Source organism: Sapajus apella, unplaced genomic scaffold (genome assembly GCF_009761245.1).
Source record: "Sapajus apella isolate SASKATOON/1434 unplaced genomic scaffold, GSC_monkey_1.0 scaffold7, whole genome shotgun sequence".
Classification (NCBI taxonomy): Eukaryota; Metazoa; Chordata; class Mammalia; order Primates; family Cebidae; genus Sapajus; species Sapajus apella.
In genome coordinates this window covers 13615605-13639947 of record NW_022436947.1, presented here as the reverse complement: position 1 = coordinate 13639947, position 24343 = coordinate 13615605, and the positions used below count along the sequence as shown (strand labels likewise).

At 39.3% G+C, this 24343-nt stretch overlaps 1 protein-coding gene across 2 annotated transcripts in view; it reads left to right on the top strand.

Annotated features, from left to right (window-relative positions):
* The window catches only part of SND1 (staphylococcal nuclease and tudor domain containing 1), a 457598-nt gene that overhangs the window by 50090 nt on the left and 383165 nt on the right, over positions 1-24343 (top strand). For both annotated transcript variants that reach the window (XR_004268168.1, XM_032275661.1), the window contains exons 6-10: positions 211-302; positions 894-1052; positions 2295-2401; positions 4688-4778; positions 18720-18833. Coding sequence is in view for 1 of the 2 variants with exons in the window: in XM_032275661.1 (XP_032131552.1) it covers positions 211-302; positions 894-1052; positions 2295-2401; positions 4688-4778; positions 18720-18833 (563 nt within the window). In the remaining variant the exon portion in view is untranslated. The remainder of the gene's footprint in view (positions 1-210; positions 303-893; positions 1053-2294; positions 2402-4687; positions 4779-18719; positions 18834-24343) is intronic.

Sequence of the window (24343 nt, the reverse complement as noted above, 5' to 3'; positions counted from 1 at the left end):
AGCAGGTCTAATCTGCATTCTCCAGGAATCGTTTGTGCCAGAGTCTGTTATATAAACCCTTATGATCTGCCAGTGCATCCTTACTTTTCAGAGGGAGGCTTTCTCAGGGTTTTTGGGGAGAGGAACTGTGTTAAATGCAGTTTGATTGAGCATTGTTTATCCTTGGCAAGATGTTTGCTAAGGGCTTAAGCTGTTTATTCTGTCATGCAGCTATCATCGAGCATGTGCGGGACGGCAGTGTGGTCAGGGCCCTGCTCCTCCCAGATTACTACCTGGTTACAGTCATGCTGTCAGGCATTAAGGTCAGACCATACTCTTGGCTACGTGGTGGGTATAGAGTTTGTGGATGTTCAGTGATAGATTCTTCTACTTGGGGACTTTGGATCTGCTGTTTTGTCCTAATGTGGGCCATTAACATTGATTTTAAACTTTGTAGTGTGACAATTCTAATTGGATCAAATAACTTTTAATTATTTATTTTTTAAAGTATCGGGTCTGTTTGAAATGAGTGTGCTTAAGGATTGTTGAGTATGTAAACCTAGAGAAATGGAGCAATGAGAGGCCATGAAGTTTTGCTGAATATGGTTGCATTAAGCATTAATGTAAAATATTTATTTTGGTTTTTTAAAAATCAGTAAGGGGCTGCTTTTTACTGTAATTAAAATTGTTGTCCTCATGATAATGTGAGTTTTATTATCTTCCTTTGCCAAGAATTCTGAGATGATATTTCCAGTCCCTTTTTACCAGTGTGTTTTAAATTAGAAGGCCTGATTTAAGACCTTCCTGAGTTTAGCTTTGTGACATGTGTGCTTTTTGGAAGGCTTAGTGTGGGGTGAGAGTGCCTAGCACGCACATTTAGGCTGCATTACTCACCTACCTTGCTTTTGCTTTAGTGCCCAACTTTTCGACGGGAAGCAGATGGCAGTGAAACACCAGAACCTTTTGCTGCAGAAGCCAAATTTTTCACCGAGTCGCGACTGCTTCAGAGAGATGTTCAGATCATTCTGGAGAGCTGCCACAACCAGAACATTCTGGGTACCATCCTTCATCCAGTGAGTGTGTCTGTGCAGACTGGGTTGCAATGGGCTAGGGATGCATTTGGGGTTTGAAGAGCAGGAGTTTGCTTCTCTTTCTCTTCTTTTTCTCTGTATTTAACATCCCTTAAAATATTATGGCAGGATTATTATTAATATCTGCTGATTTTTCAGGCAGATATTAATTTTGATTTTGATTTTCTAGGGAGCTATCATTTGTCTTACAGAATTGGACAATTTTCTCACCTTTAGGAAATTAATCTCAAGTGTTATTGGGGAAGAGGAAGAGGAACTTGATCCCATACTTATCTAACTGTTTGGTCCTAGAAGTTGCTACATTCATTAGAGGTAGAACTGAAATTTGTAGAATAGGGTTGGTGAGGTCTAGAAGTCAGCTAGCTGAAGTACTGGTAGATCAATAATGAGGAAACTAAAGTATGGAAAAATTATTTTTTGTATTCCAGGCCTATCCAGCTACCTCCTAACTCTGCTTTTAGCAGGAAATAGATTCTTTTCGTTCTTGTGCTTCCGATCGTTGAAGTTTTTACCTTATTGTGCCCTTTGGTAGTTGGGTTATTCTTAGATGAAAGATGGCCTTCTTTTTAATACCTAAATTTGAATGGATTTTCATTATTGTAAGCTGTGTCCAATACAGTTAAACTACTTATTCTTTGGCTAGATAATTCTTCCAGTTGTGGAAGGTTGACAGGCTTGGTTTGGGGTGTGCCAAGGTCATGTCTGTTTTTTCTGGAGTGCTGTCTGGTCATGCCCTGCCAGATGGCTCTGTGTCACAGTAGAGTGTGAATTTTAATTCACTGGGCAAAATGTAGCTTCCTTTATTCCCTACTCAGCCTGTTCTTCAGCTCTCTCCTTACGAAAAGGGGAGGAAGTGCTGCTAGTAAGGGAGGGAAGAATAAGGTGTAATCTCTACTAAAGATTAACATCCCACTCTGTCCACAAGAAGAGCTATTGAAATGTCAATTCCATTCAATGCCACTAGCATTTATCCTACTCCTGTTAAGTGAGTTACCATGGTGGATATTGTTGGGATACGAAGCCAAGGCAGATGAAAGGAGTCTCAGAGTGGCATGTCTCCCATCTTAGGAGTGGTTTCCTAGTGAGAGAAGCTACTCCACTGTAAACAAACAAATAAACTGCAGAATAGATTGTGGCTATGTTGTGTCAGAAGTCTAGAGAAATGGATTTTTTTTTGCAACAGAATCTAATCCACGCCTGCCTCTCATGTACCTTGTTTTTCAGAACGGCAACATCACAGAGCTCCTCCTGAAAGAAGGTTTCGCACGCTGTGTGGACTGGTCGATTGCAGTGTACACTCGCGGTGCAGAAAAGCTGAGGGCGGCAGAGAGGTAAGGTCTGTCAGAGAGGCCTTCTAGCTGTGGATCTTGTTAAGGATATTTAGGGAAAGAAATCTAGTGATTTTCTCTCACCCCTGTTAAGTCAGTGTCCGTTTTACTTCAGTAAAGGAGTAGGGCAGTTCCTCATAGAGGAGTGACTTCTATATTGGTCTTCAGTTTCAGTCTAATTGCATTCTGGATAATAAGCACTTATGAGTTTTCACTTAGGCATGATACTTCACTTGATTTGCTTTTTTAGTGTTTTCAGGTCATTTTTTCCCAAGCCCCTTGCTTAAGTTCTGGGCTTTAGACGTTTGGGATGAAATAAACTTGAAGCTTATTTGAAAAAGATGAAACTGCTTATTAGCTGTTCCCAAACAGACAGGAGCAGGGGTATGATGGAAAGACAGAGCCTGTAGGTTTTAAGCGAGGACGATTCAGTGTTGTTGTGAAGCCTGTGCCCTAACTTATTTAAAAGTATGTTTCAGTAATAAATGCTAATACAACTCTGAGATGTCACTGGTGTGTTCTTCACTTGTTGCCTATGGTTGAAGCAGACGTAGAAATAACTTGGTTCCAGAAAACTGCATGTAGAAATCCCAGAGATTAGTGGTCATTTCAGCTGTCAAACTCAAGATGTAGATTAAGTGAACTTTTTCCATTTGATGGGGATAGATGGAAGAAAATAAACCAGGTAGCAGCAGTAGATGAATGGAAATGATGCTCAGGAGAGTGAATCACCTCCTTTCATGATACATTTAAGCAGAAGACATCACACAGCCGATGACGATAGGCTACTCTCAAGGCTTGCTCTATGACTTGTTTCAGAATCTTAAAGTTATAATGGTCTTGATAACTACATTTTTGCCACCGAGGTGTACAGCTAAGAGATGTGCAACAACATGAATGAATAACTATAGTATTTGTTCCTTTTCTTAGGTCTTTTTCATCCTTCATTACCTATAAGCAGAAGTATTTGCAAGTTTTTGTAAAAATAGATATTAACCTGGGCCATTTGATACGGCACATGTAACATGTGTAGTGTCTGATGGAAAAAAACAGTGATTACTTAGAATTTTTTTATATTGTTCTACAATTTAATTAGAAAGATATAATAACCATTATCAAGTACACTGTTCCAAATGCTTATTATTCTACAATGCTGCATTTCTTTTTTTTTGGATCAGAGAATCCTTGTTACGTTCATTAATATTCTAAATTATTCTGATTTCTTTTTGCATTCTTTAATTTCTTGCCTTTCTTTGAAGAAAGTGAATGCAGTAAAAGTAATATCTACATGTTATATGATATCGGTAGAAGATTTTATGGATTTTTTGAGAGAGTGCTCATCATTAAAAAAACAGGCTTAGACTAGGGAATGCAAATCATATTTCGATAATATGCGATTACTTGTCTGCTGTTTTGCATGCTATATTTGAGCTATTTAGATCGTAAGTAAAATTGCTTCCTCTGTATTGAATTACTTCATGTGTTTTACAACTACTACATCCTGCTTTGTGTTTTTCTCATTTTAGTGCTTCTCTAAAACAAAAAATTGCAATACTGTTTTCAGAAATAATAGTTCCTTTTCACTGCACATGTATCCACTTATTTGTAAGTGGTTTAAGACAGCTGTTCATTGATTTTTTTTAAAAAATCTTTGCATATATTCCATTTCCCACTCTTGGTCTGGCTCAGAAAATATCTACTGGGGATAATACTTCAAAATAAATTTCTGGCTACATAGCTATTTTCTTTTTTTTTTTTTTTTTTTTTTAACTCTTGTCAATGAACTTTATAAGGATTTTGTTTATTTTCCAATTATTCTGTAGATGCACTGTTCTTTTATATAGGTTTGGTAGCTGGTAACCTTTTTATAATTCAGATAGAAATTGAGCAGGTCTGTGCTTTTTAAGAAATTATGTTTGTTTAGATGTATGGGTTCTTCCCATTTAAAAGAGCAAGTTACTCTGTGCTTATCAGCCTAATTTGTGTAGTAGTCACCCAGAAGATACTGGATAAACCAGAGTTAGTAATGAAGGTGGACTAGAACCATCTAGGTTCAAAAAATTGTATGCCTGGACCATAGTCTCCCAGCCATGGGCTTACGGTATATATGCATCCTGCATATTTTCATTTACTGTCGCTCTTTGTTCTGGTTTGACTGGTGGTCTTTCTTCTGGATATGTCTATAGGGTAGAGTAGGATTCTGCACCAACTGTGCTCCCATGGTAGTGGTGGATTCCATTTGCTGACTTAGCCTATCTGAATGATCTCGCATTCTTGCTTTCTTACTAGGTTTGCCAAGGAGCGCAGGCTGAGAATATGGAGAGACTATGTGGCTCCCACTGCGAATTTGGACCAAAAGGACAAGCAGTTTGTTGCCAAGGTGAGTCATTCTCAGCATCTTGATAAGCATAGTGGGCATTGCCAGGCTAGTAATAATACAAGGATTTGAACCATTAGAAATGCCAATGCTCTTGAAAATTTCAAGGCAAGCCAGTAGGGCTGTGTGTGTGTGTGTGTGTGTGTGTGTGTTGTAGGGGACTTGTGTGTGTGTGTGTGTGTGTGTGTCTCTGTGTGTTGTAGGGGACTTAGAAACCATATGACCATTTAAATTTCTAATTGTTAATTAGCTAACTTAAAACTAGCTTGAATTATCTCTCATATTTTAAGACTTTTTTTTTCTATCTGCTTAGGAAATAGCATTGTCTTAAGATTTTCTGTGTCCAAGTACAGATGATCTCTGACTTACTGGGTGGACTTAAGATATTTTGACTTTACAATGGTGTGAAAGCAATAAATATTCAATAGGAGCCACATTTGGAGTATCCATACAGCCATTCTGTTGATCATTTTTTATTCAGTAAATTAATAACATGAGATATTCAACACTTTATTATAAAATAGGCTTTGTATTAGATTACTTTGCCCTGTTGTAGACTTACATAAGTGTTCCAAGCACGTTTAAGGTAGGTTAGGCCAAGCTATGGTGTTTGGTAGGCTAGGTAAATTAACCTGAGCGAAAGTTGGCTACCTAACCTAAGGTAGGTTAGGCCAAGCTATGGTGTTTGATAAGTTGTATTAAGTTTCCTTCCTTCCTTCCTTCCTTCCTTCCTTCCTTCCTTCCTTCCTTCCTTCCCTCCCTCCCTCCCTCCCTCCCTCCCTGTTTTAACAAGGGCTAAAGAGAGATAAATGCGTTTTCAACTTACAGTATTTTTGGCTTATGATGGGTTTATCAGGAGTTAACTCTGTTGCAAGTCAAGGAGCATCTATAGATATATGACCTCAAGTTTCTCTTCTTTCTGTTTTGGAGCTCTTCTCCCCCCCCCCCGCCGCCCCCCCCCCCAAGGGTTCTCCATTGATGTGTCTTGGGGTAGACTGCTTTACTGCTTTGAAGGAAACTAGAGCTATTATCCTTGGTTGTTATCAGCAGTGCTATAAAAATATATTATCTTGGTTGCATGTTTTTGTAACTTAAGTGGCAGACCTGTTCTCTGTGTCTTCCCAAAATGCTGTAATGTTTTCCAGACTGTTTTTACTTTTGCCAAGAGATGCTAGAATTTTTTTTTTTAATTGGCTAAAAGTGGTCCAGTGCCAAATTCTTGGACTGAGAGGTGCTATCTCCCTATCACTTATTCGTGAGTTTAGGAGGGAAAGCCACTAGGTGGCACTGTGAGCCTGAGAAATCCTGAGACTGTCTTAGAATGGTAAAATTTTAGCAATCTCTGTGGAAATAGCTACATTTCTTCACTCTCTTTATTATGATGCCCAAAGTATTTATTTATTATCTGATGCCCAGGTCACAGAGTGGTCCACTGGCCTCTTTCCCTCTTTTTGTAGGTGATGTCCAAGCAGCTGTGAGATTAGCTATAATCACTCCTTTTGGTAGGCATGAGTGGGAGTTGCCCCTGGTGGGATATCCTGGCATCCTCCAGGTCTTGATGCAGACCAAAATGGCCCTTGCTTCCCTTCTGTGAGAGGAGTGTACCTGTGTGGACACTTGGACGTGCCTACTTGGAACTCAATTGTGCTTATACTTCCCATAGCGTGTTGTTCCGTGTTAATATAGCTACAGAATGAAAGGATGATTTTTCACTCAAAAAGGGAGGCAGGCCTTCAATTTTTCACCATCATCACTTTGAGGGTCTGTGACATTAGTGATGTAGACGAAGCAGATGAGGACCTTAATACCCTACTGTGTTCCAACCAGCCTGTCCTCAATTAAAGCTGACTTTGTAGAAAAACCTAGAGTATTTTGAAGAGTTTTGGGCCTTTGCTGATTGGGGAGTTAAATGAAGCACTGCACAATAACAAAATTCAAAGGATTTAGATTATTGAGCTTTGCATTTATCTTAAATATGATTTTATTGGTAATTAGAAAAGGGAGATCCACCTGTAGGAGAATTTTTTTCATTTTTAAAAATCTAGGATCCAAGAATCTGTTTTTACTTTACATGAGAGTGAAGCTTTTATCATGACAATGAAGTTTTATTCACTACAATGCCAAAGTAGAGGAGATTGCCCCTAGAAATCATCTGATTGAGGATTATGAGGAGTAACCAATCTTCTGTAGAAACTGAAACATAAATTTAGGCTGTTTGGGTATATGTCTGTTTAGAGGGTAGAGAGAAATAGGCAAAGAGTTTTTAAAATTCTTTTTTTTTTTTTTTTTTTAAGAGATGGAGTCTCGCTCTGTCACCCAGGCTGGAGTGCAGTGGCTGATCTTGGCTCACTGCAACCTCCACCTCCTGGTTTCTAGCAATTCTCCTGCCTCAGCCTCCTGAATAGCTGGGACTACTGGTGCACACCACTCCACCCTGCTTATTTTTTGCATTTTAGTAGAGTCAGGGTTTCACCATGTTGCCCAGGCTGGTGTCAAACTCCTGAGCTTAAGCAACCCACCTACTTTGGCCTCCTGAAATGCTAGGATTATAGGCATGAGCCACCACACCCAGCCTAACATTCTTTAGCATTAGTTTTGCTTTTAAAACAGGAAAAAAGCATAAAGGAGATAAACATAAATACCCATACTACATGAAACACTATGACTTGGCCTTGTGTTGTTGTTGTTGCTTTTTAAACAAAGTTGATTATATTGTGTATCTCAAGGTTGGAAAACTATGGCCCATGGGCTGATCTGGCTGGCCACTTGTTTTTGCATGGCCTGTGGATTTTACATTAGAAAAAAATGTATTTTGTGTTAATAAAAAATATATAGTGGCATGTGAAAATTATGTGAAATTAAATTTCAGTATTGTGAACAAACCGAAACATAGTTATATGTGTTCGTTTGTGTATTGTCTATGTTCTTGTGCAATAATGACAGAGGTGGGTAGTTGTGATAGAAACTACAGCCCACAGAGACTAAAATATATGTTATCTGGCTTTTTAATAATTTGATGATCTCTGATCTATACCAGTCTTACCCAAAATGCCTTGATAAAGTGACATAAGGAGCTTGGGCCAGAATGTAAATCAAGGCATTGCTTCCTTTATCAAGAAAAGCTTACTACAAAAAAAAAAAGTCAGCAATGTTCTTAGTGATATAGTTGATTAATGTTCTGGTACAAGTTCCTTATCTTCCTGCAAACTGGCAGCCACTTTGAATAGCACTGATCTGTATTCTTTTGTGTGTAATTTTTAAGTTTGCACATTTTAATTTTTAATACAGAAAATTTAAAATTTTTTAGAGGCTTACTAAAGAATGTACCAGTTTAATTTCACTCTTCCTTGAGGCAGCCACTTTCAACTCTTGGCTAATTCATTTCTGAATAAAACATTTACATGGCTATTTCTTAATTTTTCAGTTTTAGGTACAACTATTTTCCTTCATACCATGGAAGAGGAGGACTTAGTTTTTTCACACAAGCACACATACTCACATTGGCGCACAGGGTTCTTACCCAGTTCTTCCAATATGATTATATCATAATTTGGCTAATACTCAGTATTTATTTTAAATGACAAACACCACTGTGCTACTTAGCATATTGTGGCTACTTTTAGTTTCCTGCACAATTTTTTTTGTTTTCCCTGGAGTTAATGATGTTTAAAATTTACATTTTTTTTTTACATACTTTCTATTAATTCAGTCTCTAAACTCTGTCTGCCTAAACCTCCTGTCAAAGAGAAGATTTAGTCTGCCAACACTAACTTGAGCCTTGAAACCTGCATCAGTGTGGACTGGTTTCTTTTTTGCCTGTTTTAGAGCTGTCATCTTTGGATTTCTTTACCATTGTCCTGGGGGATTTCTTTGCCTTACTCTTGGATTGGAGCTAGGATGGCTGGATCTCACAGCTTTCTCTTTATGATTTGCTACTTTGTTTTGGTGGCACACATTCTCTAACTTCATGGCAAAGAATGCTTGGGAGGTAAATTTTCTGAGACCCTTCGTGTCCATTCTCTACTTAGTACTTGATAGTTTAGCTGGATATAGAATTTTATTTTAGAAGTCATTTTCCATTAGAATTGTATCCACCAGTATTGCTCCACTGTTAGTAGTTATCAGAAATGTTTTCAGTTTCTTGTTTTAGATTTCTTTATAGTTATCTTTCAGTACTTTTATTGACATACTGTTTTATTTTTTAAGAGTTTTTTTTGTTCTCTGGATGTTTCTCTTTTACTATTTTAAAAAATAAAATTTAATACTTATTTCAGAGATAAAAATAATCTCTTAGCTTCCTGTGGAATTGATTTTTTTTTTTTTTTAAGTTGCTTTTTTCCTGCATACTTGCTGTGTTCTTCAAGCTTTTCCTCTCCCCTCCTTGGGTTATTTTGGTCCCTTATTTTTCATATTAGAGGCTTTCCTCAGATATTTGCTAAGCCTTGGTTTTCTGTCTTATTTGAGAATGAGATATTAAAACACTGAGTTTAGAAGCAATGATCCTATGTGTGGGGTTAGTTGTTTGTTTGTTTTTGAGATAGGATCTTGCTCTGTCACCCAGGCTGAAGTGCAGTGGTACCGTCACAGCTCACTGCAGCTTCTACCTCATGGGCTTAAGCAGTTCCTCCTGCCTCAGCCTCTGGAATAGCTGGGGCTGCAGATGTATGCTAACACACATGGCTAATTTTTAAATTTTTTGTAGAGACAGGGTCTCCCTCTGTTGCCCAGGCCAGTCTTGAACTCCTGGTCTCCTGATCCTCCCACCTTGGCCTCCCAAAGTGCAGGGAATACAGGCGTGAGCCACCATGCCTGGCCAGGGTATACATCTTGAAATCCATCTGCTTCTTATGAAGATATGAAACTATTCGTCGTTTTTGGTCCCATTTTCATTCCCAGTTGAGATGCTTGATTTGACAGTTTCTGAGTCTTGGCAGATTAGGGAGAGTGGGACTACAGTGTAAATCAGATAGGCTATTGTGTTTTCTCGCCAGTGTCTCAGGATTTAGCTTTTGTGAGTCAACGGAGTAAGTTACTACTCATCCATCTGCTTTTGAGCTTCCAGAATTTTGTTGCAGTGTTCTCTCTCATCTTCTTCCTTTTGGGCTTATGTATAGATAGGTTGTATAGATCCCTTTTATGTAGAGATGTTTAGAGAGGGAACCAAAATAAAGAGCTTACTTCTTTAATTGACGTGTAATATTCCATTGTAGGCTGCACCATAGTATTTTTTTAACCAGTCCCCTATAGGCCCATATTCATGTAGTTGAGGTTTGTTTTCATTACTTAGAAAGTGGAATAAATTTCCAAGTAAATGGCAGTTATTTCCTTAGAAATTATTTGGCTCACATTTGCCAAATATGTCTTTAGAAATGTTTACCATTGTATACCATTAAGTGTGTTCATTTTCTATCGGGTTGTAAAACAGGGATTGGCCAACTTTTTCTTAAAGGACCACATTGCAAATATTTTAGGCTTGGTGGCCATATGGTCACTGTTCTAACTACTGAACTCTGCCATAGTAGCAGGAAAACAGACATGGACAGTGTGTAAACGAATGGTTGTGGCAATATTCTAGGAAACCTTTATACAATATGAAGTGGGCTGGATGGCCCTTGAGCCATAGTTTGCCAGCCTTTGTTGTAGAACACTGGATATCAACATAAAGTCAAAAATGAAAAAAAAAAAAAAAAAAATTGCTTTTCATAACCCAATAGCAGTTCTTTATCATTTTACCTGATATCAAATGTCTGTTAGTGGCAAACAGCTTTTTTCAGGGAATCTTAAACAAGTTCTAAGGCACCTGGGACCTTCACTTAGTCTGAAAGTCCTGCAAGTCTTCCCTGAGTGATTCTGCTCTAAAGATCATGTGATTATAAAGCCTTAACAAATAGTGATTCTCTCTTCAACAGTCACCCTGTTTTTTAGGAATTAATTGCACAGGGCACAGCTAAAAGCCCAAAAAGCCTGCAGAGGGTAACCTATGGCCTCTAACTGGATGCCTCTGGGTCTCTACAGTTGGTTTCTGGAACTGATGCAAAGCTGTAGGTCAGAGTGCCAAGAGGCTTAAGCGTTAGAAATATGAAACTCGACAAAGTTTCTCTGATACATGTAGCTTATTCAAAGACTGGTTCCCTTTGTCTGCTGAAGCAGTTTTACTTCTTGAGGAATGAAATGCAAGGGAGGGCTCTGCTTGTCTCTCCAGGTTAGCAGAGAAGCATGTTCACTTCACAGCGATTAGCTGAGCTTGCCCGAGACTTTTGTGCCCTTGTGGCCTGCCAGTTCCCTCCCTGCCTTCCCTGTGGCGTTTTAGCTGATCTATGCTGTTTGTAGCCATATGGTCCCCTGAGCACGTGGCTTGGCTTCCCTGTTCCTGCTGTTGGATCCTTGGGCATTGCAGATTTCACAGACCTGAATAACATTGTTGTGGGGGTGGGGGAGGGCTGGAGTGGAAGCATGTCCTCAAGAGGTGTTTCCTTACTACCCTGCCTGGTTAGAGGCTTCTTGCTTGGTTCTCTGTACCTATATGCAGATTAAGCAAACAGAGCCCCAAACTAGGTGCTTTGAAAAGATGTAAAAGAACTGAAAGTGGTTCCTGTCTTCAAGGAGCTTACCTGCTAGGGCTTTGTCTGGGAGCTCTAAGTGCTTAACTGGCATTGGTGGCCAAGTCCAGTTTTGGTGATCAGGGTATAAACTCCCCATGGGTACAGTGGATTTTAGAAAGTATTTGGTTTTGCTCTGATAGTTTTTTGCCGTGCTTCTGGTCATAGCACTAGATAGAGTTCATTGTTATGTCTCTGAGAATTTTTTTCCTCAATTGTTTTGTAAGGATGAAATTCATAACATAAAATATAGTATTCCTAACCATTTCTAAGTGTACAATTCAGTGGTATTTATATTCATATTGTTATGTAGCTATCACCAAACCTATCTTTAGAACTCTTCATTATATAAAACTGAAACTATATGCATTAAACAATAACTCTATATTCCTCTGTTCCCTCTCTCCCAGGCCCTGGCAACCACCATTCTACTTTTTGCTTTTGCGATTTTGACTACTCTAAGTAATTCGTATGAGTGAAATCAGATAGTCTTTGTGTCTGCCTTATTTCATTTAGCATAGTGTCCTAAGGGTTCATCCATGTTGTAGGATGAGTCAGAATTGTCTTCCTTTTTAAGGGTGAATAATATTCCATTATATGTATATAAATTTTGCTTGCAATCTGTTCATCTGTCCATTTGGACACACTTGGTTTCTTCCACATTGTAACTATTATGAACAATGCATCATTGTTGAACATGGGTATACAAATATCTCTTTGAAACCCTGTTTTCAGTTATTTTGAGTTTGTAGCCAGAAGTGGAATTGCCGGATTATAGGGTAATTGTATTTTTAAGTTGTCAAGGGAATTACTATACTGTACCTCAGTGCACGAGGGTTCTACTTTCTGTACATCCTCACTAACATTTGTTATTTTCTGTTTTTTGTTTTTTTTTCTTAATACTGGCCTCCCTAATGGGTGTGAGGCGATGTCTCATTGTTGTTTTGATTTGTATTTCACTAATGATTAGTGATGTTGAGCATCTTTTCCTGTGCATTTGTATATCTTCTTTGGAGAAATGTCTATTCAAGCCCTTTGCCCATTTAAAAAATAAATTTCAACTTTTCTTTTAGATCCGGGGGTATATGTGCAGGTTTGTTAGGTGGGTATATTGTTTGGAATAGGAATGATTCCATCACCCAGGTCATGAGCCTAGTAGTACCCAATAGGAAGTTTTTCGGCCCTGGCCCACTCCCTGCTTCTGCAGCTCTAGGAGTCACCAGTGTCTATTGTTCCTGCCTTTAGTCCATGTCTCCCCAATTCTTAGCTCCCACTTATAAGCCTTTGCATGTTTCTTAATTGACATTTTGTTTTTTTGTTGTTGTTTTGAGACGGGGTCTCGGGGTCTCGCTCTGTCACCCAGGCTGGAGTGCAAAGGCACTGTCTTGGCTCACTGCAAACTCTGCCTCTCAGGTTCAAGTGATTCTCCTGCCTCAGCCTCCCGAGTGGCTGAGGATTACAGGCACCCACCAACATGCCTGGCTAATTTTTGTATTTTTAGTAGAGACGGAGTTTCACCATGTTGGTCAGGCTAGTCTCAAACTCCTGACCTCGTGATCTGCCCACCTAGACCTCCCAAAGTGCTGGGAGCCACCAGGTGTGAGCCACCACGCCCAGCCATTTTGTTGTTGAGTTTTAGAAGTTCTCTGTATATTCTGAATATTAATCTTTTGTTGGATATGTGATTGGCAAATATTTTCTACCATTTGATGGGTTGCCTTTTACTTTGTTGCACACAATTTTCACGAAATCTAATTTGTATTTGTGCTTTTATTGCGTGTTGCTTTGGTGTCGTATTTGAGAATTCATTGCCAAATCCAGTGTTGCAAAGTTTCTGACTTGTTTTTTCTTATATGAGTTTTGTAATTTTATAGGTCTTATATTTAAGTCATGAATCCATTTTGAATTCATATTTGGTTTTTGGTGTTAGATAAGGGTTCAGCTTCTTTTTTTTTTGCATGTGGATATCTAGTTTTCTTAGGACTATTTGTTGAAGACTGTCATTTCCTCATTGAATGATCTTTGTATCCATCTTGAAAATCATTTGACTCAGAAATCATAAGGGTTTATTTCTGGACCTCGTTCTGTTTCATTGGTTTGAACGTCTGATTTTATGCCAGTGCCGTATGGTATTGATAACTGTAGCTTTGTAGTAAGTTTTGAAATCAAGAAGTGTGAGTTCTCCTGCTTTGTGCTTCTTCCTGATTGTTACGGCTATTCAGGGTCTCTTGAGATTCCATATGAATTTTAAGGTGGGCTGTTCTATTTCCATAAAAATCATCATTGGGATTTTGATAGGGATTGCATTACATCTGTGAATCACTTTGGGTAGTATTGACATCTCGACAGTATTGTCTTCCAATCCATGTTTGTGGGACGTGTTTCCATTTATTTGTGTCTTTAATTTCTTTCAACAATGTTTTGTAGTTTTCTTTGTACAAGTTTTTCACTTCCTTGGTTGAGTTAATTCCTAAGTATTTTGTTATTTTTTGATGATACTGGAAAAGGAACTATTTTCTTAGTTTTCTTTTTTGGATTGTTTATTATTTATAGAAATGCAGCTGATTTTTTGCGTTGACTTTGTATCCTGCTACATCATGAATTCATTTATTCTAACAGTTTTTGTGATATTATGAGGGTTTTTTATGTATACATCATCTGGGAACAGTGATAATTTTGTGTCTTCCCTTCCAATTTAGATGCCTTTAGTTTCTTTTTCTTGCTGAACCGCTTTGGCTAGGACCGTCAGTACTGTCTTAAATGGAAGTGGCTCTCTGACATGGTTTTTAAGCAAGGATGCAGCTGAATATTTTTGGCATTATCTGGATTTCTCCAGTATACTCCCATGTGGTAATATGGAGAGAACCAAAAAATACCTGCCACTTCCTTGCCTTTTGTCATTTGACTTACAGTTGAAAAGGAGGTTCTGGAGATTGTCTTACTAGAAAGGTGGCTTCTGCTGAATCAAAAAGGGGTCAAAACTTGGTTTGCAGCTTATATTCGTAAACCAGTGTGCTGATAAGAAAAAGAAAGTGATTGAGTTAGAAAAGACTGAAAGAATATTAACCTGGCTTTAAAAATTATTATTAGGGACTTGGTTTTTTAGGTCACTCTTTAAATTTACAGAAAAATTAAGCAGGTAGCAGAGAGTTCCCACATTACCCATCCACCCTCAGCCCAGTTTCCCATGTCATTAATATTTTATGGGAGTACCATGTATTTGTTATGGTTAGTGTACCAATGTAGATACATTGTTATTAATTAAAGTTTGTACTTTATTCAGGTATTCATTTACTTATACTTCATTTCTCTTCCAGGAGAGGAGACATAGCATACAACCTTAGGGAATGTGGTATCCTGGAACATTTGGTTGTCATATCTCCTTAGGTTCCTTTTGGATGTCAGTTTCTCAGACTTTTTTTGTTTTTGATGACTTTGACAATCTTGAGAAGCACTGGTTAGGCAGTATGTAGAATGTCCCTCTGCTGAAAGTTGTCTGATGCCTGATTTCCATATAAGTACATCTTAAGAGTATCTGGTTTGGTTGTCCTTCGGTGCCTATAGGTGCCTGCATCAGGATGTTGTTGTGGTTCGTTTTTGTTGCAGATGAGGGCGGCAGCTGTACTCTTCTGGGGGTCTGGGGAAAGAAGACATAGCATACAACCTTAGGGAATGGGAAAAACAGCCAGGTGTCATGATTTCAGAGAGGAGAATAGGTGTCTGTGTGTCATTCTTAGTGACCTCATCGAAGCACAGTCCCTGGGCATGCCTGTAGAAGGCCCTTTTGGGCCGATAATCCTTTTGTTTCTATCTGGTACTGGAAATTTTGGCAGCATTGGGACTATTGGTGTTTATGTCTGTAGCTCAGGAGGCTGTTGTAGAAAAAAAGGAGGCTTTTTTGTTTGTTTTATGTGTGCTTCCGGGTATTCAGAAGCTGAACAACAGCAGCCCTTTGCACCCAGTGAGCAATGTGGACAGGCTGCGCAGAAGAGAGCGTAACAGAGGCTGAGATAGGCAGGGATATCCCTTCCCCTGACAGAACTCTGTAGCTTTCTTGACTCATGGCAGCCCTTAGCCTACACCTTGTTATCATTAAACCATTTTTTCCTTTTATAATTAGGCTTCAAGAAATGGGGAGGGAATTGGATTTAGTGCACGTATTTGAGTCTAGCTAGTGACTTTTTCCATGTAGATTTCTGCCCCTATGCCTTCGGTTATCTCTTGGTGTATGGGGTATGAGTATGCATGGGGTTGGCTTGATTAGGGATCTGTAGCTCACAGAGAAAGTGGGCAGTATGGGCATACTTCAGTTACCCTCATGAAAAGCACCAGAAGAAATACCACTGTTAAAATGTGGTCCATAACAGTGCTGATGATCTGGCTTCAGATAGTAATCCACTCTGCATCTCACTTACTGCACAGTACGTGACCATAACCAGTATTTTATTGCCGATTCCATGTCTCTGCTCAGGAGCTGCTTGTTCTCTGTACAGTAATGACACAATTTACAGAGGAGTAAAAAACATAAACCCCCCTTATACACACACACAGACATGCACACATGCACTCACCCTTCCTACCTTCACCAGCAAGCTAAACCTTGCTTAGCTGGCAGTGGCAGAGTGTGCAGTTCCTGAAGAGGAGGTTTCTAATCAGGGAGATGCTGAGCAGCAGAGAGAGTCTGCTGCTGGGGCCTAAAATTTACAGCTCCAAGAATTCATTTGTTGCCACTGCTGCTAACATATTACAAGGGGTGCTGAATCCCAGTAGCTTGTTAGAAGGTATCCTTAGATCTTCATATTCTGTAATTGGGGGTAAAAGTGTGAGCACTATCATACTTTCTTTGGTTTTATTACTCACTAAGCATGACCAGGGAGCAGAAAACATCTAGCTATTTCTCATGTCTTGATTATAGGAATTTCCCTACGATTTTGGGAATTTACAATAAGAATTTGTTTTGGTTTGAGAGAAGGTGTAGATCTGCCTAGCATTAAGACTTGGGAAATCCTGTGATGCATGTGCCTTTAATACATCTGACGATTACCTGTATCCTTTGGGTATCCGTTTGAAGGAGGAGCTGTATTGATTTGCTGTAGTAGCTATTTTAATTAGTATGGCTTAGTGGAATTTTTTTCTTCTCTTTGGCTTGTAGTTAGGATACCAGAATAGCAGATATCATGGAAACCACCCCCTACAAAATGTTCTGTCATCCATTTTATAACACCTTTCCCTTTATCCAAATGTGGGATTTTGAAAGACAGGGAAATCATTCGCTAGGGTCTTTCTTTTTGGTCAGTTGTCCAGCCGACTACTGGAATTCCATTATTGTGGACATTTTTACTTGATATTCGTATGTTTAGATGGTAATGGGAGTAAGATGTACTCTATTTTTTCTTTCAGTGACCGATGTATTTTTGGTTATACTGTCTAGACAGTTTTTAAGTTCTAAATTCATGGATGTGTTTTTGTGATTGGGCTGGCATTAAGGGGCTATTTGGTTTGGAGTAACCAGCCCTGACCTTGGTCCTGGTATGATCACTCATCCTGCCTTTGATTACCATTGATCTTCACATTTTTCTGGCCAGATGAATTTTGGGTTCTGACTCTCTGGGTTTTAGTGGTTAGCTTATGATTCTCAGATCTGCCAAAAAGGCTATAGGAGAATAGTTAGGGTTATTTAAGTTTGTCTTTTTGCTGCTTTCAGGGTTGTAAGTTAATCTTAAGTATAGTAGAAAATTAAAAATTTCTACTTCTGATCTACTCAGTTCTTTCTTAGAACTTTCATGACTTTTCTGATTGCTGGGCTATTCTCTACACTGCTTCCATTGCTTACAATGGTAAAACCCAGGGATATCTTCCCATCCACCAGCCATAGTAAAGCGTCTATGGACTTACAGACTGATTCCAGATGTCATCCTTCTTTTTTCATTAATTCTGTTTGATAACACTTAACTCCTGCTATTTTCTGTTAGATATAATTTCTCACTTGTTTCTGTTTTGTATCTTTCTTCAGATTGTTTCTTAAGGCATCCCTTACTCTTTGGTGTGTTGTTGGCTGGTTCTTTGTGTTTCTGGTGTGTGGTTGGCAGGTTCTTTGGAAAAGGTAGAGAATTCCTGTTTTTGGAGGAACCTGCGAGTAAATGGATACATTCTGTGTTAGAAGATTTAAGGCCCTTCAAGAAATAGGGAGGCCTCCTTTAAGATACTTACTGGTATGACATCCATGATGGCAAAAAAGAATCTAGCTCCTTTTGTTTCATGCATGAAAGAGGAGGGAAATTTTGCCAGTCTACTCTCGCTGTGTGGCAGCTGACCCTGTAAGTTTGTTCAGTCTGGTAGCTCTTAAAGAGGCCCAGTTGAAGCCTAGAAGAGTTTGATTTTGATTCCGCAGATGAAGTGGATGTTGACAGTATTTTGTAGTCTGCAGCTACCTTGTAATAAAATGTGGCTTGAAAAAAAAAAGGCTTGGAACAATAGGCATTGAATATAATTGGGTGAATTGTAGACTGTTGGCTGTATTATGGGATCTAGTTATAACCCTGATGTGGTAAGATCCTGGTTTGTATGGAGTTTTATTCTGTACACATGGTGGAATGTTCTGATGATCTTCACAGAGGAATATTTATGCTTTTGTCCTTTGACTACATGTCCTTGTCATTTATCCCTGTGTAGTCTTTTTATTCTGAGTGTGGGGCCTTGTGTTATTGATTGTGGATTCCAAAACAAAGATGTCTGTGATAGTAGTGCTCTGAAAAGGTGGCTTTCAGAGTATCTGAGGTAATATCTTAGTAATTTAATGTTTCTGCCTGTGAGATTAACAGCTGAGCATCTCCTTTCCCATGCTGAGATGACAATTCTTTTTGCCCTTCACTTGCCTTTGATTTTTCTGCTTTCTATTGGGACATCCTATTTTGGTTCTTTCTCATCTAGTGCTGGTATCTTCTTCAAATCCAACCATTGCCTCTTTTCCTAGATTCACATTGAGATTTTGATTTTAGTTTAGAAGCTATTTCAAGGAAAATCTTCAATTACATGTAGAGACAGGATTTCCAGTTCTTAAGCTTTATAGGTAACCACACATCTTGGTCAGGGCAAAGATAAAAAAGGTTGACCATCTTTATGAATGATACAGATTTTGTCTCATTGAGAAATCATAATAAGGTCTCTGGGAACTGATAATTATAGCATAGTTTTCTCTGACATTGTTGTACCATGAAGGATAATACGTTTCTCCCATAAATGGCTGTTGATCTCACTTTCTACCTGTAAGGGTGGTGGGCCTTGCTCTTGGACATGTGATGGAGCACACAGAATCAGGTTTAAGCATGTTCCATTTTGCTCACAGGTGATGCAGGTTCTGAATGCTGATGCTATTGTTGTGAAGCTGAACTCGGGCGATTACAAGACGATTCACCTGTCCAGTATTCGACCACCGAGGCTGGAGGGGGAGAACACCCAGGTGAGAATAGGGAAACTGCCATGCCTATTTGCATAAACCAAAAGGAAGAAGCCAGAATTAATTCATATATGATACATACATGTGAGAATGCAAAGGGACAAGTATTTACGTCTCCACAGTATTATTTTCTAATATTTATAGCCTGACTACCATTGGGCAGGTCTGAGTGTCTTGGGGCCCATACCCACTGCTCTGCTGCATTTCACATGGGCACTGTTGGCCCTTCTCCCCAGGGGGCTTGAGTGCAGTGAGGGTTGGGATATGTGAGATGGTGGATGAGTTTTATTAACAAAATCTTATTTTTCTGTGAATAAGGAGAGGAGAAGGTCTGTATCTTGTGTATTCTGTAATAGGACCCGTTTCTGCTGGTCATTTTGATTTGATAGTGTTTTATGTTTTTGCTCTAGGAAGAAATGAATCTTGGTATATATATTCACTGGGGTCACCTATTCATTTTTTGCAGGTAGTAACTATAGTAGTTAAACTGTTTGCTGTGTTCTGGATCTTTGGCAGATAGGTTGGTGTATGACTCAGGTGTATCAATTTTGAGAAATGCTTTGTATGAAAACTGTTAACGAGTTAGTATTTCATGTGCAGATAGACTGATTTTTTTTGTAGTCATGACAGATATGTAGTCATAAGAGTTATGGGAGTTGGGAATAGGGATTAAAGTTGAACATTTTGGGAGTTTGGTTATGTCATTTTTACAGACATTTTTAGTTAGTGCTGTGTGTACTATCTACTGCCCGCTTCTTTTTTTTTTTTTTTTTTTTTTTTTTCTTCAAAGAAACAGGGTCTTGTTATGTTGCCCACACTGAGTGCAGTGGCTATCACAGGTATGATCATTGTGCAATTCAACTTCAAACTCCTGGGCTCAAGCATTCCTTCTGTCTCAGCCTCCTGAGTAGGTAGGACTATAGGTGAGAGCCACTGTACCCAACTTAGCTACCTTTTTTATTTATCCCCTTATATAAAAGGGATGGGATAAAAAAAAAATCCCTTTTTTATAAAGGGTTAAATAAAAAAGGTAGCTAAGTTGCGAGCAGTAGTTCTAAAGGGGTAAAATTTGCTTTTCTGATGTTTTGCACATATACACTTCTTGGTGCATTCACAAGTTGAAATTCATGCATTGTTTTCATTTGTGTGAGAGCTTATAGACAGCCCGTAAGAGTAGAATAAAAATATGATTGTCTTCTGAATCAGATCATGCATAAAAAACACATACAGGATGGGTGATTTGAATGTCTGGCCAATCAGTTCTTTCTCTCTTTTTTCCTTAGAGGAGGCAGTTTAATGCAGCAAACAGTCTTATGGTAAGGTTGAGAATTTAAATGCATGAAAGCCTAGAAAAGCCAAAATAAGGTTCTCTCAGTAGCTGTAGCACTGCCTCATTGCACAGAGTAAATACACATCTCCAATTTTATCAGTATTGGGAGTAGTCCACAATTCTGCATCTGTGCCATACAGTTGGAATTAAGGTTCCCACAGCAACCACAACTTTGAAATTCTTCAACATTAATTTTTGTGCCTGTATCATCAGCCAATGCATTATGTTAATGTAGACTATATTGCTGAATTTTGAGCAGTTTTTGGGGGGATGGGGGTGTTATAGCTTAGGTAGGATGATAGCAGGTTTTCTGAAATAAGAACTAACCTACTACTGAGTATTTTTAGTTTTCCCAGGATCCTTTGAAACATACCAGTGGGTAAAAGATGCATTTCCCTTAGCCTAATGACTGATGGGAAATTGTTGGAATTGGAATATATTTCCTAGTTTAGCCAGAATCCTGATTATAGAATTTCTTGTCTCTTACATGGCGCATTACCTCTTTTTTTTTTTTTTTTTTTTTTTTTTTTTTTTTCTTCTTTCTTTTTCTTCCCGTTCACTCCTGAGATCTTACTCCATTTTAAGAAAGTTCTAAGTAAGGCTTAGTTGCAGCAATCCACAACATACGGCTTGTGAGGAGATGGAGGAATGATTTCCATTATTTGTTCATTAAATTCATTTGGAAGAGTTTACTGAAGGGCCACATAAGAAATAAGTTAATATAGTGAACTTTGAGTGCAGTGGTGGAAGGCATCCAGAAGAGAAGCTGGTTTTGGTGGAAGGTCTGGGTGGTCTTCCCAGTCAGCTGCTGTACATTGTGAGTGTCAAGGATAAGAATTGAGTCAGCAGGAAGAATGGCTCTCTAGGCCAGCACTTTCCAACAGATACATAAATGTGAGCCACACATGCGAGCTCTATTTGTTATTTTAAATTTTCACGTAGCTATGTTTAAAAAAAATAAAAAGAAACATTCATTGTAATTTTAAAATTTGTCTTATATCCAAATTATATCATTTCAACATCTAATGAATATAAAAAATAAATGAAACCTCCCCCTTTTTAAAACTAAATATTTGAAATATGTTATGTATTGTACATTGGCACCACATTTTAATTCATTCTAGCATATTTCAAGGACTCAATAGCCACATGAGGCTAGTGGCTACCATTATGGATAGCACAGCTTTGGAAATTTGCATGAACAGGTAATCATTGTGATATATATTTACAGATGCTTATTTTGTGCCAGATACTGTGCTGGGGGTGCAAAAGGGAATAAACAGATGTCCTGTCTCTGCCTCATGGAACTTTAAAGTCTAGTAGGGGAAATACACAAGTAATTTCATTTATGTTAAGTGCTATGAAAGAAAAGCTTAGAGTTTAAGATAGTGCATAGTCTGGAAAGGCTACTTTGACAAAGTGACCTTTAAGACCTGAAGGGAGATTAGGAATTAGCTAGATAAGAAGTGGGAGAAGACAATTTCTGACCTGGAGAGCAGCAATGACAAGAATTAGGTGAGTTTTGGGGACTAGAGAATGGATGGCTCCTGTGGATGGTGCATGAGTGGTACAAAACCATAGGTGGGGCCAGATCAAACGTGTCCTGTGAACATCTCAGGATGCTCAGGAAGGGAGAGAGAAAATGGGGCATATGATGAAGTGAAAGTGATTTTGTATGACTGGAATAGGGGATAGTTAAATTTCTGGGAGCGTTAAGAAATGGGCCTGGGAGTTAGGCAGGGGCCGGTTGTTGAAGGCTTATATGCCATGCATTTTACGGTTTTTGTCTTGAAGAATTTTGAACTGGTGAATGGCATGTTTGGATTTAAATATTCTTAGTTGTTTGACCTTACAAGATATGAAGGCAATTTGCATATAGAGAGAATATTATGCCTGATAAAAACTTACTTTAGCAAGGAACTCTGGTTTTTCTTTTGGTGAACCTCAGTTGAGCAAAGACCTGGAGAATGGTGTGATGAGTGAGAACTGTGGATGTTGCTCCAACAGTCTTTCTTTATACTTGCCTTTCTACTTAAAGAATTTCCCGGCCGGGTGTGGTGGCTCACACCTGTAATCCCAGCACTTTGGGAGGCCGAGATGGGCGGATCATGAGGTCAGGAAATTGAGACCATCCTGGCTAACACTGTGAAACCCCGTCTCTACTAAAAAATACAAAAAATTAGCCGGGCATGGCAGCGCGCACCTGTAGTCTCAGCTACTTGGGAGGCTGAGGCAAGGAGAATCCCTCGAACCCGGGAGGCGGAGGTTGCAGTGAGCCAAGATCATCCCTACTGACTCCAGCCTGGGCGACAGAGCGAAACTCTGGCCAAAAAAAAAAAAAGAAAGAATTTCTCCCCACTGCCCCTCCTCTGGCCTGGGATTACTAAAATAAAAAAGAAGGAGGAGGAAAAAAAAAATTCCCCAGAGCTCTTATAAAAAGTACAAGATCTGGCATCCTAGTGTGACTGTAACTGTATGTGTTTAAAGACAGAGCAACAGGCATCCTCTTGGAGTCTTGGGTTTCTGGTTTCCTTTACTACATACCAACTGCTGTTACAGTTGCAAGTGGAGCCCAGTCAAGTATTCATGGCATAGATGTTCGGTCAGGACCTCTATTAGTTCAGATAGCGTCTTTGTGCAAATTTAGAGAAGGGTGCTGCTTCCTTCTGTCAGCATCATTCCAGTGGCCATGGCTTGGCAAGCAGAATGGAAGCTAAACTTCAGCTCCTCCTCTCCCTTTGTCCCCTTGCCAGGTACCCTTCTGCAAGGCACAGTGTGCACAAAGAATAGGGGCCTGCTGTAGTTAGAACAGGCTGGTAGAATCTCCAAGGAGAACATCAAGGGCATTTTTTTGGGAATTGGGGAGTGTTTTCGTAGTTGCTGAAACACGAAGTGCTTGAGGATTAAGACGTGAAGGTCTGCGATGGATAGATTGTAGAGGGCCATGAAAAAAATGCTAAGGAGATTACCTTCTCTCTAATTGCAGGACTCTGCCTGGGGCCGGTGGCTTTGTCATGGAGAGGATAACCTGAGAACTTTTGGTACCAGAGCCTTTTCTAAACCAAAGAACAAAGTGGTAGAGGGTGCAGAATAAGGAACTAGATGAGTAGGTGAAGAGGGAAAGTGTGTGGCATCCGCTTCCTCAAGGACAGGCAGATGGGGGCAGTCATTCCAGCTCTAGGGCAGGCCTCCACTGCTAGCTCCCAGATGAGGACTCAGGAGGACTTTCCCTTCAAGGAAGCATGGGGGAGATTCTTTAAATGTTTTCTTCCTCTGAGACAACTCTACATTTGGAGGATAGTAGGACAAATTGTTTTTTTCTGTTTTGTACAGAGGCAAGTTCATTTCTCTTCAATTATACAGGAAGATGAACTTTTTGCCTATGGCTAACCATATTTCCACTCTCTTAATATGGTTACTTTCTAATTGGAGCCAGAGGAAGTATTTGGATAAACACTGTGATCAAAGGGGCTGTTTTCACCCTAGGCTTTCCAGTATTACCCAGGAATTCATGGGTAGCCACTTCTGGATTTCAATTGCAGCTTTGTTTGTTGCTAGGTAGTGTTATGGGAGAGTTAAAAGGAGTGATGTGTAATATTTCCCTAAGTAGGATTCTAGCTGGATATGTTTGATGTTGTTGATGGTGCTTCTGTGGCACCATACTTCTGGATTAATCCAGTGTCAAGTCTTAGGAGATGTTAACAATTTCAGGCTGAGTGCCAGTTAAGAAAACTGACATGTGATACTCTTGTGAACTTGGCCATGTATCATGGTTTCTCTAAAGGTATTGTTTGTTTTATCCAGTTGTTTGCTATAACGAAATGTGCAAAATCTTGGAGAAGGGCTGTGGATTTTCTGAGCTGCTGCCTTGAAGGAGATAACACATTGTGCAATCTCAGGACTTCCTAGAGAGCGCTTGGCTTTGATCTGAAACTGGAAAGCCTTGTGCTCTATTGCCCAGGGCTGCTGTGGGCTTTGTGTTGCACTTGGAGAGTTAATGACAAAGGAAACAGCCTCCAGGCATCCAATGAAGGGGCTGACTTATTCTCCCTGAAGTCTGCTCTTGTGGTGCTATTGTAGTTGACTAAGAGATACAGAGCTAAAGTTTACCTTGAAAACAGGTACATAATTTACCCAATCCCCAGACGTTACATGCGTGAAATTTGCTTTAGGTTGCTGGGCC